The sequence below is a fragment of the Gymnoscopelus braueri genome (genome assembly GCF_963280865.1).
Source record: "Gymnoscopelus braueri genome assembly, chromosome: 2".
NCBI lineage: Eukaryota > Metazoa > Chordata > Actinopteri > Myctophiformes > Myctophidae > Gymnoscopelus > Gymnoscopelus braueri.
This window is the reverse complement of record NC_137604.1, coordinates 59,753,742-59,769,399: the sequence shown is the minus strand read 5'-3', so window position 1 is coordinate 59,769,399 and position 15,658 is coordinate 59,753,742. Positions and strand designations below refer to the sequence as shown.

Below are 15,658 nucleotides of genomic sequence, written 5' to 3'. Positions count from 1 at the left end.
TTCTATTTATGACGACGGGGAAATCTTTTCTGGCATAAACGGAATCCCACCCTTTTGTTTATTTTGATCTACCCATCATTTTTTGACTTCATGTTAAAATTCCACCCTACAGTATTTTGTTGTAAAAACCTTCTCTATGTCTGCTTTATGCCTCACAGCATCACATACCCCGAAAGAAGGCAGCCGAGATCCATTCAGATCCAAATTACTGATTTTTTTGTGACCCAAGACCGTACGGGATCAGAGGTCAGTGGATTTCAGGGGGGGATCACAATGAGAGGTAAGGTGCATTTTAACATCTTACGCCTCCTGTGCTCCTTCTGAAACTCCAAAAAGGAAAAAAAAAAAAAATACGATTTACACATTAATATGAATCCTGGTACAATTTGCTCAGTTTATAATAATAATTCATATCCATTTACTTAAAAAGGAAGATATTTCGTTAGATTCCCAGAGTACACTAAAATACTCATTGTCAATTTACCCACTACTAAGTATATTAGATAATCAAATTCATCATAGGTTCTCTCACTCCCTAATATAGCCTCTCATTTCTCCAGTTTCTTATCTGTTTACATTCTCTTGTTCAGCTGTTCTCATAACAAAGTAGGCTATGGTTAATAATTGCTCACAGAAGTGTGAAAGAAAGTACAGAAAGTGAGTTATGTCGAAAGTAAAGAGAAGTGTGAAAGAAGGTAAAGAAAGTCAGTTATGTCGTAGTGAAGGTAAAGAAAGTCAGTTATGTCGAGTAGGGAAAGTAAAGAAAGTGATCAGACAGAATGTAGAATGCAAAGGATTTCATTTTATTTTATTTTTCACCAGTTTGCTGTCTCAGAAAAGTCTGTGACCGAATTGTTATGAGAACATTCTGACTTTGTGAGGGCCATTGGGCTCAATATAACTTTAACCCATTCCTTCCAATTACAGTAACTCCCTTATAGCAATATCTATCTATCTCTATATATATAATATCAGTTTTATTACTGTCAGCCCATTATTAATATGTTTTCCTTTATTTTTGCCATAATGTCAGCACCATCAGCATATGAATGAGTTTGTTCATCTAATTTAGTAACTTTAACTGTTAAGCAAACTCCAATATCCAAAATCCCTTGTGGAGATTTCCGTTTCCGTTAGGGTCTGTAACAGCCACGTTGCTATGGCAACTCATTCCAAAATGACCTCTTAAAACTCAATTTCCCATAATTCCTTCTGGTATGAGACTCCATTTCCCATAATTCCTTCAGCAGGAAGTGTTAGTGGTATGTTAGACACGGTTCCATGGCAACCTAACCCTGTAGAGTCACTATTGAATTCCATTTAAAACATAGATCCGTTAAATTTACCCTAATAAAATTCAATTTGTTCTATATCAATATTGGTGAACATTAACTATAATATTAAGTTTATTATCAAGTCATTTTGATTTATTTTAAAAGTTTTGAAAATATTTTATCATTTTAACTTAAGATTTTTTTGTAAGCTTGTAGATTTGCTAATTTTCAGAAGCTATTTTTCTGTACTGATCTCATTTCAATATACTCTTCAGAACAAAGATGTTTATTCCTTATTTTTCATTGTTATATTTTAATTTTAAAAGTTTTAATAATAACTTTTTAAAAACATTTTTAAAAAAGGGAAAAATTAATTTTAATTTTTTTTTATTATTATTATTATTATTTTTTTCATCCCCTTTCTCAACAACAAATCATCTGACACACACTATATTATAGATATATGGGTGTCAAATAGAGGGGAGTTTGATGAATATTTGATTTAAATATGATATGATTTAATGTTTAAATGCTGTGTTTTGTGTTTCATTTTCATTTTGTGTTTGTTTCATTTTAGAACGAGAATGTAAACCACCCCATAAATCCAATTCCTGGACAACTATAAGATTTCAACTTATGTCTTGGATAGACAGATGTTTGATGCCACATGCCTACATGCAATCAGGAAGTATTTCTTGAGTTTTAAGATGATATCACGTAAGTTTTTTCCCAAAATAAAGTGTAAAGTGATGTACAAATTTACATAGTACAGAAGTGTCCCGTTCCATTTTAAATACTTGTATCTTGATAAGAGCACAAGGACTGCAGCTCCACAAGGAGGAAGGTAACTTTTCTATTTCTGAACGTGTACAGAAACAATCAATGACCCGAGACGTAGGTCTCTTGTCAGATTTCAATATGAAAACTTACAGACTGGTGAGTTGTCCCTCCCTACAATCTCTCTGCTGCCATGCCATTAAACTGTGCTAAAATTGTCTGTCTTAGTTAAACCAAACATGTTGAAAAGATTTGCTTGGGACGGTGACATTAGCTGAGATTTTTTTTTTGAATTATAATAAAGTTATTTGCAAAGTTGCAAAGGGAAAACTTGTGGAAACGTGTGGAGTGTCTTGGGAATTCATGAACTATAGCCCTGTTTTGCTTCCTATTTGAATAAATAAATTATACAGTCCTTTTGAAGAAGTATAAATGTGTATGTTATCTAACTAAGCATTTATTTTTGGCCTTAAGTCATTTAAATCTTTGCCTGTCTGTGATTTGGTTTTGAATAATGTCACAAGGTACAATCAGCTTGACCTTTGACCCTATCCAAATCATGATAAGATGTAGGATTGATAGAGTCATTTTGGTCTCTTATCTGAATTATCATAATGTGTCTAGGGTCCTTAACCTGGTTAAAATGTCCTATTAATTATGGTCTCATAATGGGCCTGTAATACTGTCATGTTAAAAGTACTCAGTACTCTGTACTCTCAGTCTCTCTGTCTGCCAACCAAGGCCATGTAGCTGCAGCTGCCGTAAGTGGCTATCTCCAGAATGTTCCCAATCAGTTAAAACATGTCTTGTCAACGCTTTGCGCTTTAATGTCAAATGGTGTGATCTAATGTCCTAATGACCTGTATCTCTATACATGACCTATATCTCTGTATGACCTGACATCGTCACTAATTTACTCTGTCAGCTGTCACCCTGTCACAGATAAACCTGCCACATGTCCTATAATATCGAAGGGATAACTTGTTTATGGAACCATAAGATGTATACAAGGATACCCTAAGATGAACAACAACTTATTATTCAGACAGCCAGACGCCTTGTCCATCTGATGACTTCCTTCTACGTATGAGGGTCTTACAACCAATCAGAAGAATACACCTATATCTGATGCCATGGATGTCCAACTCTGTATAAATAACATTGTCTGTTGTTAAAACTTCAGTGTGATTATTATTCTTGTCTGTAACTTGTACTGTCTCTGTGTACACGCTCGGGCAATATAGACTGATCATTTTTGACTTACCAGGTGTCTGACTATCATTTCTTTGAGTGTTGACTGGACGGGTATTGGGGGGTCTTAGTACCAAACCATCTTTTTACATCTTATTATAAAATTAAATATTTTATCAGTGACTGTGTGTGTGTTTCTCTGCACGTGTGTGTGTGTGTCTGAACGTGACAGACTGACACTGCTGATATAGTGAACACAAACAGAAGCCACCACCACTACCCTCGATACTGCCTCCATGAACCAATTTCTCCAAGAACAAATGTGTATAAGATACAGTAAGGTAAAACAAAGCTGTATTGCTCCCAGGAGGAGAATTCAGCTATCATAGCAGCAATAGCCTACAGTTGTAGTTGAGTAAAAGTAGACAAAGATAAGATACATAATTTTGCCGGGGGCCCTGGAACCCCTTCAAGGACTCCTGGGGGTCCCTGGACCGCACTTTGAGAACCACTAGTCTTATGGACAGGCACAGATGTATATGTATATGTATATGTATATGTATATGTATATGTATATGTATATGTATATGTATATGTATATGTATATAAACCCTTATGGGGCTATGTGTATATATGTATGTATATGTATATATATATATATATATATATATATATATATATATATATATATATATATATTATTTTTCTACAATGTTATGTAAAGCACTGTTTTAAAAGTGCTTTATAAATAAAGTTAATAATAATAATAATAATAATAATAATAATAATAATGATAATAATTATGTATCTATCTATCTATCTATCTATCTATCTATCTATCTATCTATTTCTTCCTTCATTCATTTATATTATTCATTCAAAGTAAATCATCGTTACATTTAACATTATAGACTACAACTCCCAGAGTGCAATGCTCTCCTTTCAACAGCCAATCGGCTCGCTGGAACGTCACATTGCAGCCGGTTCCAGCGAACCGATTGGACGCTTTTGTTGTTTTCCCCCAAGATGCATTGCGATGGAACGTTTGTAATTCGAGTGGACCAATCAGAGGGCGCCGTCAGCAGCTGGGTAGCAATTTAAACGGTTTAAATCTGCTGTTGTCACAAGAAGGGAGAGACGAGAGAAGCAGCATTACATTACAGACGTTACTGGGCTTTTACTGTGTTTGTTGTCGCGAATATATCGTTTTTTACTTTCAACACTGCGGACTGCAATACTTTTATACATTTAAACAGACGTTTAAATGATTTTGCCGTCAGTTTAGATCGTAAATTTGTTATTTTAAGGATTGCACAGAGAGAGAGAGAGATAGAGGAGCACGTTAGCTTGGCGTCCAACTTAACCGTCCTGTCGAGGCACCAGTAAGCGTTATTTACAGGAGTTTTCAAGTTGAGAACGTGATTTAACCTTTTCGTGATTAAAACTACGTTTTTTTTTCTTCCGTGGTTCTACTTTAAAACCAAATCTAAACTTTCCAACAACAATGTGTGCGGCCGTTGTGAAGCCCTCGGCCTCCTCCTCTTCCTCCTCCTCGGCCCCCCTGAAGGAGATCCCAGACGTGCTGGTGGACCCCCGCACCAAGAAGCGCTACCAGCGGGGCCGCTTCCTGGGCAAGGGGGGTTTCGCCAAGTGCTTCGAGATCACGGACATGGAGACCAAGGAAGTTTTCGCCGGGAAGATCGTGGCCAAGTCCATGATCCTGAAGCAGCACCAGAGGGAGAAGATGACCTCGGAAATCGCCATCCACAAGAGCCTGGACAACCCGCACATCGTGGGCTTCCATGGCTTCTTCGAGGACGACGACTTCGTCTACGTGGTCTTGGAGATCTGCAGACGGAGGGTATGTAGACTTGTTGTTTATTATACCCTTTGTTTTTATAGCCTTGGATCAGGACTAGCCATGGTTCACATGACGCTTGTCTGTCAGAAGCGTCATGGCGCATGTTCCTGGTTTTTTGAAATTTTTACATTTACAACCAGTACATCTACATAAACCTTCAGATTTAAAATGTAAAGCGCTTACTCCACGGCCATGGATGTAACCAGTTGAAACGCCTGGGTGTAAGTACCCGTATCTTCCGTATTGTTAAATAAAAAGCATTTAAATCCGATCGGTGGCCATTTTCTCAGACTGGACTACGCGACCCTATCGGCTGGGAGGTGTACTGCACTCTGATACATTATAACTCTACGAAAAAATGACCGCCGCTCGGATTAAAATGCTTTTTATTGAACAATACGGAAGATGCGGGTACTTAGACCCGTGCGTTTTGACTTGTTACATCCATGGCCGTGGGGTAGCCACTTTATATTTTAAATTTCAACGTTAATGTAGAGGGAACAAGTTGTGTCATGATCAGCAGGCTCTCCTCTAGTAAAAAGAATACACTTTAGCTACTCAGTACTCACCAAAACAAAGACTGTTTTAAGATGATAAAAGCCTACTTTCCTTAGTGGGAACACACGGAGCCCCCCACCTCACGTCTAAAATACACTTTTTGGCCAGAAAAGAAACATTCCCCCGGATGGGAAAAATGTATTTACTCCCTTGCGCCCCCTACAGATTTGGTCAATGGAATTTTTCCATTGACCAGATCTGTAGGGGGCGCAGTGGATTAACTAAAACATTTGTCCAATCAGGTGGAATATTTTCTTTTGTCCAAAAAGTGTATTTTAGACGTGAAGTGGGGGGCTCCGAGTGTCCCCACTAAGGAAATACGGCGTTCAACATCTTAAACCCGTCTTTGTTTTGGTGAGTAGTGAAAGTGTGTTCTTTATTTTTTTACTAAGGCGTGCAGCCAACGACACGGCTGAAAAGTAAAAGTAACGTAGCTTTAAGGAGAAATCCTTCTAACGCTATGGACCAGAGCTAGATCGGGACTACAATCATAGATGTGTTTCTTTTTGCTCGAGTCTGACTTTTATCATAGATATGCAAATGTCAAAATCGATAAAATGCATCTATGATGGTCTTGATCCAAGGGTAATTTGTTTACATTTTATATCTAATAATCACTCTAGGAGATTTCCCCCATGTGGGCTTTTAAGGCTTTGCATTGACATTATTCTCACTGCCTTGTTAGTGTTGTCCTGCTTCGCTGCTGTTAGTCTTTCCTGTCGTGTTTAAATTATTGTCCCAATAACATCTTGCATTATACAGTAGGCTCATGGTTTGTATCAAGGTAAACCTTTGATCAAGATTATCATAGATGTATTTTATCCCGTCTGACTTTTACTTCCATATCTGCAAATGTCAGAATCGATAACCTATCTATGATAGTCTTCATCCAAGGCTATATCAAGTTAATCAATGTTTGCCCGGTGCTTCTGAATTTGAAAATACTTTGTGCCTAGGACCCCAGATATCAAAAATATTCAAACATTTTCAAAGAAATTCAAGATTTAAAATTAAAATGGCGGATATGTTTATATGACCCTGGGGTTCCCCAGACCCCACTTTGAGAACCCCTGCATTGGACTGTGGACCACCATGCTTCTCAGAGTTACAGCCCCATAAGGGTCCATTTAGTTCCTAGCTATATCAATGAATTTATCTGTGGAGTGGGGACCCCACTTTGAGAACCCCTGATGTACCCTACTGTAGCCCTTTAAAAAAAAAAAATTGCATTTAAACCCTACCGGCTATGTTTTAAAAACTGGCTTTAAAAAGGCTTCACTTGACAAACCTTCATTCGTCTTCGTTGTAATTTTATTGGGTTTGTAAATCTCTTGTCTGAGGGTTATAATAATCATGCCAACATTGCCTTGTGTTCTATACAGTCTCTGCTGGAACTACACAAGCGCCGAAAGGCAGTGACGGAACCGGAAGCACGTTACTTCATGTTGCAGCTGCTGAACGGCTGCCGGTATCTCCACAACAACAGAGTCATCCATAGAGATCTCAAACTAGGAAACATCTTCCTAAGCGACGATATGATGGTCAAAATAGGTAAGTTAATGCGTGCTGCGAGTCTGACACATCCAGAGCCACACATAGAAAATATGGGAAAGCAGTATATCGTGTGCAGAAATTACCTTATTTTCACTTGACTATTTGGTTCAGCACACTGTTCAAAGAACTGTGGGGATGTCCATATCGGATATCCTGTCTTTTTTTCGTAATGACACAACCACACACTGTAGCAAAATCCCAAATAACACATGCACAACAAGCCTGTTTGTCCTCTAACGCAGGGGTCTTCAATGTTTTCAGCCCAAGGACCCCCTAGCTGAGAGAGATGAAGCAGGGACCCCCTCTATATTGTGTAAAATTATGTTTCAGATTCAACTTTTTTTGTTTACGTGGGCTGCTCTTTTTTCCCTCTACACCGATAGCTCTTTGCCAAAAATAGCCGATCTACAAGCTCACAACGCCTAACAGCACGAAGCATTGTGAGCTTGTAGATCTGCTATTTTTGGCTAAAGTTCTCATCAGAAAAGGGATGCTATAGGGTTCAAGTGGTTATGGTAAAAAAATATATATCACACAAAGATTTGGCACACCCCCTGTAGTAACTCTGAGGACCCCCTAGGGGTCCCGAACCCCCTGTTGAAGACCCCTGCTCTAACAGACCACGGCACGCCCCAACTCGCAAAAGGAATGGATTCCTACTAATAAAGTTGTAAACATGGACTTATTTGAATGAAAGCTAACATGAATCTTTATCTCTCTCCAAAAGGGGACTTTGGCCTGGCAACTAAGATCGAGTACGATGGCGAGAGGAAGAAGACCTTGTGTGGAACACCCAACTACATCGCCCCTGAAGTGCTTTGCAAGAAGGGCCACAGCTTCGAGGTGGACGTCTGGTCACTCGGGTGCATCCTGTACGTTGTTGCTTTTTTCTCTCTTCCTTGTCATTAAATGTTATTGAAATAAAAAAGGAAACATTGTATGGAACCCCTCAGGGAACAGCAATGAAAGAGGAGATGGATAAATAAAAATATTTAAAATTGATAAATGCACACAAAAAAGGTTCTATTCTATTTAAGCGGTGTCCTGCATATTTTCATGGACAAAGTGAAACTGGTTTTCCCGTTGCTGCTTACAAAGTAATGTTGGTATCGACACAATCAGATTATTGACCCCTCCGTTCCTCCTGTCGTCTTCCCAGATACACTCTGTTGGTGGGTAAGCCTCCATTTGAGACGTCCTGCCTGAAGGAGACGTACAACAGGATCAAGAAGAACAACTATACCATCCCCTGGGTAAGTTGGCACACCACAGTGTACAGTTAAAGATATCTTTGGGGCTTTTTTGCCTTCATTGATGGTACACACTAGGTGGCGGGAGACAAGAAACTGGGAGAGGGAGACGGGGAGTGACACGCAGCAACGGTCATGGGGCTCGGGCAATCGAACCCGCGACTCGATGGCAGGCTGAACTAGAACCTAGATTAAGCACAATTAAACTCTCCAAACACCATGCCAACTTTGCCTATGTTAAACCACTGCCTCCTCACTCTTATTTTGTGTGATCACCTTTGCTCTGTCCTCACCTGTAAACCCTCTCCTCTGCAGAACGTCAACCCATTAGCAGCCTCGCTCATCAAGCGGATGCTGCATGCTGATCCCTCCCAGAGGCCCACCATTGCACAGCTGCAGACAGACGAGTACTTCACGCAGGGCCATGTCCCCACGCACCTGCCCACCACGTGCCTCACTTTGCCTCCACGTTTCTCCATCGCCCCTTCCACAGCGGCGGAGATGAGACGGCCGCTCACCGCGCTGAACAACAAAGGTATTTCTTTTCTTCCCCCCTCAATGGTAGAAACTATTCAACAACGCATCATGAAACTTGGATAAAGTGCTACCTTCATGTGCTAGATCAAGGTTGATCCTTGGTCCTGACCAATGTTTCTTATTTTTCCAGGAGGTTCAGAAAAGGTGGAGGTAAAAGATGACCCTGCACCAAGGTGAGACAGCACTGTTCTTTAATACAGCATACATTTAGGCTAGATTAGCCAAGAGAAGAAACGAAACAGAAAAATGACTATTTAGGTAATGTTTCTGCATCTCCCTACAAACATGCTTAACAGACTTACCACCCGGAAAGTAATGTTCTAACTTACTAACTGTGGTGTGAAACAACACATCGAAATAGGATATATTTCCTACATGAGGGGGTTAACGGTTTTAAGTAATTATATTGACTATAGAATGGCATACGTTGCAGATCTACAAGCTCAAAACACTGCTTTGCGCTGCATTTTGAGCTTGTGGATCTGTAACTTTTGATTAATTTACAACCCACAAATTAAAATATGGAGATGAGATGTTTCCGCCTGACAGCAACGATATGTTGAGGGTTTTCTCCACTGGTTCTTGGACATCGTCCAGTACAGATTGATAAGTGAGTTCTGGTTCTGCATTCTCAGGGACGTACCAGAGGGACCAGACTGCAACCTGACTGACATGTTGCAGCAAATCACAGCTTTTCTGGCAACAAAGCCATCGGAGAGGCCCCTCGTACGCGAAGGTGAGAGCAAACACTTTGTCATGTCTGTGTTCAGATTCCCCCCCAAGCTGTGAATGGCCTTGTGTCTCTCAGCTGATCATTGAACTTATCTTTGTGAATTGTGATAACATTGTGAATGCTGACCAGTGGTGGAAAGAAAATGAAGTATATTTACTTTAGTACTGTATTGAGGTACTTTTTACTCTACTTGAGTATGTACATTTTACAATACTTGATTTCTACTCTACTACATGGCAGAGGCAAATATTGTTGGTTTTTTCAATTTAAAAACTTGGGGTTGGGGTGCGGTCACACCGAACTTTAATTCTGCCTATGCAGCAGATTCTGCTAATGCTTTTAAACAGGAAGGGTTCGTTTTTTCTGCGGTAATCCGCAAATGGCAACAAACAACTCAGTTCACATTGAAAAGCATTGGCAGAATCCGCTGCATAGGCAGAATGAAGTTCGGTTTGACCGCACCTTACAAGTTACTTTGTGGATTTCAATTATTTAAAAAAAAGTTTACTTTCTTTTTGTGAACTTTTAGATGAGCAGTTTTCAAATAGACTATTTCTGAGAAGTTATTTTTGGTCAAACTTCTTGAATGCAGGTATTTACTTGTAATGGACTTTCTTGCTACTTTTATTGAAGCCACCTCTGACACTGATCATTTTGTGTGAACTTTCAGAAGAGGCAGAAGACCCCGCGTGCATCCCAATCTTCTGGATCAGCAAGTGGGTGGACTACTCTGATAAATACGGGCTAGGTAAGACGCACTTCTGCCTTTTGCGGAAATTTATTTTCTAAATGATTTGTTCTGCTTTCACATGTATATCAGTAAAAGTATCTTGCAGCAGAATTCTTATGCAACTGTTTGCAGGGGTAGAATAACTAGTCACATGACGTGACTACAGTACTGCCATAATGTGCAGTGTCTATGTAGGCTTGCCTTCTGTCATTTCTTCCTTGCGTGGTGTATTGTGTACGGTATATTAAAAGTTTGTTTTTTCCCAGGCTACCAGCTGTGTGACAACAGCGTGGGCGTGCTCTTCAACGACTACACACGGTTGATGATGTACACCGATGGGGAGAGCCTGCAGTACATTGATAAAACCAATGCAGAGAGCTACATCAGTGTACGCTCGTACCCTGCCGCGCTCACCAAGAAGGTCAGTAGTTTTCTCTGACTCAGCACTATTTTTGAAACATTTAAGATGATACTAACTTGGCTATTGGTGGGCATGGAGCCAGATGTCTTGAAGGGGTTGTGAAAAGGGATAATTTGCATTAGGTCCTCAGCAAGTAAAGTGTGCTACTTTTATAGTTGAGATCTCATGTTAACCCGATCCTGATCTCTTGGCGTAGTCACACTTAAAGTAGTCGTAGCATTACAGCTTGATCTGTGGAGGTCTTTACACTTTTCTGTCTCACTGCCTCTTATGTTTGTTAATCCTTATCACTTTATCGACCCCGTTTTGTTTATCGCCTCTTACAGATAACGTTGCTCAAGTACTTCCGTAGCTACATGAGCGAGCACCTTCTCAAGGCCGGTGCCAACATGGCACGTAGAGACGGTGACGAGCTGGCACGCCTGCCCTACCTCTCCCACTGGTTCAGGACCAAGAGCGCCATCGTGCTGCACCTGTCTAACGGCACAGTCCAGATCAACTTCTTCCAGGTTGGTAAACGTCACTGCATCCAAATAGTAATGCCAGACCAACACATGTGTAGGCTTCACACACTCCTAGTTGGGAGTGTTCAGGCGTTGATATTTGGGACCAAGCACCATTCTGCTGTACTTTCAGGGCGATATGACTTCATATTGATATCCCATTATTTCAAACTTTTGACCACAACAAAGACTAACAGATTTAGAACTATATTACCTAAACCTCATAATTCTACATATTGTGCTAGATTGTTAAGGAAACGCAGCGCTAGTGTTGGGGGTTTCCTTCCCTAGATATAGAAACCTAGATACCTCATTAGCCTCTGCAGTTCATTGGAGCGATCTGTATCGCGGCCGCCATTTTGGAGAAGGCAAGCTTCCTGACTACTGGCCAGTCACAGCGAGTTGTGTACAAATATCCTGTTATATATTTTTGAAAACTAGATTTTAAAAAGTCGTGCAAAAGACACGCTGTGATTGGACAGTAGTCAGGAAGCTTGCATTCTCCAAAGGTGCCCGAGATGCAGATGCCTCAGAGCCGGAGGAGGCGTCTACCTTTAATGTCTATGCTCCTTCCACGATGCAGCACAGATTTCACTTGGCAAAAATAACATTAGATGACATTTTTTATCTCCTCCAGGACCACGCTAAGCTGATCCTCTGCCCCCTGATGGCTGCTGTCACTTACATCGATGACAAACGAGTCTTCCGCACCTACAAGCTGTCCTTGCTGGAGGAGTTTGGCTGTAGCAGGGAGCTGGCCACCAGGATGCGCTACGCCAAGCAGATGGTGGAGAAGCTGCTGTCCTCCAAGGGCTCTGCAGTGCAATCCTAAATTTGAGACGCCACTTTGGGTTATTTCTTTTGTTTGTTTGTTTCTTTTCTATGTATAATTTTAAATGTTGTATTTTAAATTTTGTATTTCCGAATAAAGAGAATTTGAGCAATATAAATAACTGGTGGTTTATTGTTTAGGAATGTTTACAATACGTTATATGTTGGAAGTTCATGTAATATATTTGCTTGCTTGATCTGGTGTGGACACGAATGATAGCTGGTACACACTACGCAGTGATGGAAGTACTAATTTTGTGCTAGAGTAAAAGTACCAATATCACACTGTAGAAATTCACTCTTCCAGATAAAAGTCTGGTATATGTACTTGAGAAAGTACAAAATTATTTGCATTAAAATATACAGTACTGAAAGTAAGTACTCATTTTGCAGAAGTATCATATCTATAGAAAATGGCAGATCTACAAGCTCACAACATGTCGGGTATTGTGAGCTTGTAGATCTGCTATTTTCAAATCGGGCTGAAGTGGTTAATATATCTTCTGTAATCAAAATCTTCAAAGTAAGTAAAGTTTTCAAATGTTTGGAGTGTAGTAAAAGTTTAGAAAATTGGAAATACTACCGTAATTGAGTAACTTAGTTACGTTCAACATCTGGTACGTCTTGTCCGTCATACATGAGGCAGCACCTCCAGTGGACTGAAGGTGCTGCCCAAATTTAAATTGATTCAAATGTATAGATGCATTTATGCTTGTTGCACATTTCCATTTTGCTGACAAATTACTGTCATAACTTAATTAAATATTGCTTTTAGCAAGCACAAATCTATATATATCTCTCTCTATATATATGGTCTTAGGATCATCCTGTACATTCCCTTTGTTTAACTTTCACCCTATATATGTTACATTCATCAAACAGATGGTTTAGGCCTACTTATTAGGCCTAAGCTTTCCATAGGCGTGGCAACTTTTGCAGTTTAAGATTAGCTAATGATAACAGCACCTGAAATTTACCATAGACATTCACCAGCCTTTGGAATTTTTGATACTATAACTCAGATTCCAAATTCACATTTGGAATTCCTCTGCCTTAAGCAAATAAAGTGTTTAATAAACTTTAGTTTATTAAACAATACTACTAATACTGACACAGTTTGACAAGACACTAGCTTTTGTTACATTAGGATGCAGAATTAGGCTACATTAGAAACAGACACAGTAACTTAGACAGAGGGCTTGTCTCAGTCAGAGCAAGCAGTTAGTTAAATAATACATACTGTAACATTAACAATGAATTAAATTAAATGTCAATTGATGTTGATGGGTCATAGAGGTCATGGCAGCTAAAGGATATGCAACCAAATAGTAAACATTACATAATGGGCTAAACTCTACCCCTAGCTGTCTACCTAGCTGTCCTGAATTATGTTATACATGTCTTAAACTACATGTCTTAATCAAGGTTGCTAACTTCAAGGTTCAAGGATACTTTACTTTGTCTCCCTTGGGAGAAATATGTCTTATAATTCACTACTTGTGTTGCAACTTGCAGGTAAAGCATTCAATGAGCCTCAATGAGACCCCAACACACCCCTGGATCACAGTGCAAGAGGATGGAGCAGTACTGTAAGGCAGTCTTAGGAGAGGTGCGCTCCCATGCAGCAGCTTTAATGTATATGCTGTTGGCTGCCCAGCATGGAGTCTGTCCGAGGTGTCCCATATGCAGAGATCTGCAACATCAGTTTCAGTCACAAACCAGAGCCCTGTCATGTTCAAGGCCTTAGTTTTCCTGATATTAGGAAAGTCATCTGCAATATACAGTATAGCTGTAAATAATGATCATCTGACAGTGGTACAACTCTTAATATTTCCATAAAGTCTAACAGGGGTTCACTGAGGTTCACTGAGGAGGAAACCAGGGAGCAAAGTAAAGCTAAAGATAACTTATGGTTTGATCAGAGGCCAGGATGACTGACAGCATCAGTATTTGGTGAGGCAGCCAGAGCAAAAAGACCTGTGTCCTTGATCAAAAGGATTTGCTATCCCTGTGCTTGTCGATTCTCCAACGATGCAACAAGGTTCATAATTTAAAGTTTATTTTTGGTAGAGGTTTGGTTGTATTACCCTGTCATGATGTAACCTCTCTCACTGTGTAATGTAATTTTATGGGGAGAATATTTGGGGTTATAATTATTTTATTGACAGAGCAACTATTCAAGATAGCTCACCAATATTTATATAATTATACTTTTACCCCACTACAATTATTTGAAAACTTTAGTTACTACTAAACTTACTTTGTAGATTTTGATTATTATTACAAAACCACTTCAGCCCTATATACATTTCGTCCATTTCAAAATAGCCGATCTACAAGCTCGCATCTCGCCGCATTGTGAGCTTGTAGATTTGCCATTTTCAAAGGAAAACTTGTGAAATGGGACATACTGCATAATGAGTACTTTTACTTCTGGTACATTTTGATACCATTACTTTTGTACTTTTACTCAAGTACATTTTTAGTTCCTGACTTTTACTTGTACAGGAGTATTTCTACATTGCAGTATTAATACTTTTACTTAAGTAAAACATTTGAGTACTTTTTCCACCTCTGACTTTGTCAATGCATCTCCTCAGAAGTTCGTAGAAACAACCATGTAGTAGAGGCCCTAGGAGGGGTCCACGCGCGACTGCTTATTTTTTTTTCTAGTTTAGATTTTTGGCATCCATAGGACCTCTAATATTGGGATTTTGATGATCCCAAGAAAAAAAGTGGTCCCAAGTGTGTTTTTTTCAATGTTTTATTACCCCTATGAGACCTGGGAGATGGCTGGCTGGAACGCCGGCGAGAGTGTCTTTCGGAGACTGTGGAACGCTCAAATGTAGACGTAACCCAAAGATAGAGATACCATTTGATTCCAGACAACCTCAGGTTTCCAATGAGACCAACCTTTTCATGCTACATTGTCGGGAAGGGAGCTAAATACCTAATGATTCAAAGTTAAGACAACATTTTGGCAAGGGAAAAACGACCATCACCATTTTCCAAATGGTCCCTTGAGCTGTCACCTCAATATATGTGAATGAAAATGGGTTAAATGGATACCTACAAGCCTCCCCTGTACAGACATGTCAAATTTATGCCAATCTCATGCAGTTTTGGGCAAGAACCATGCAGTGTTTTGCATGCAGTACAAATATGTAAAAGGAGACCACTTTACTGCATCTATTATCTGTATGAGACCACTGTACTGTATCTATAGCTGCATGAGACCACTGTACTGTATCTATAGCTGCATGAGACCACTGTACTGTATCTATAGCTGCATGAGACCACTGTACTGTATCTATAGCTGCATGAGACCACTGTACTGTATCTATAGCTGCATGAGACCACTGTACTGTATCTATAGCTGCATGAGACCACTGTACTGTATCTATAGCTGTATGAGACCACTGTACTGTATCTACAGCT

General features: G+C 39.7%; 1 protein-coding gene across 1 annotated transcript; it reads left to right on the top strand.

Annotated features, from left to right (window-relative positions):
* Positions 1-4,379: 4,379 nt before the first annotated feature.
* Positions 4,380-12,342, top strand: plk1 (polo-like kinase 1). The gene is made up of 11 exons (XM_080452117.1): positions 4,380-5,103; positions 7,044-7,212; positions 7,943-8,087; positions 8,375-8,468; positions 8,781-9,000; positions 9,133-9,175; positions 9,638-9,738; positions 10,406-10,483; positions 10,732-10,886; positions 11,213-11,395; positions 12,027-12,342. Exons 1-11 carry the CDS (start codon positions 4,747-4,749, stop codon positions 12,219-12,221), a joined length of 1,740 nt encoding a protein of 579 aa, XP_080308243.1. The 5' UTR covers positions 4,380-4,746; the 3' UTR covers positions 12,222-12,342.
* The last annotated feature ends 3,316 nt before the right edge of the window (positions 12,343-15,658 follow it).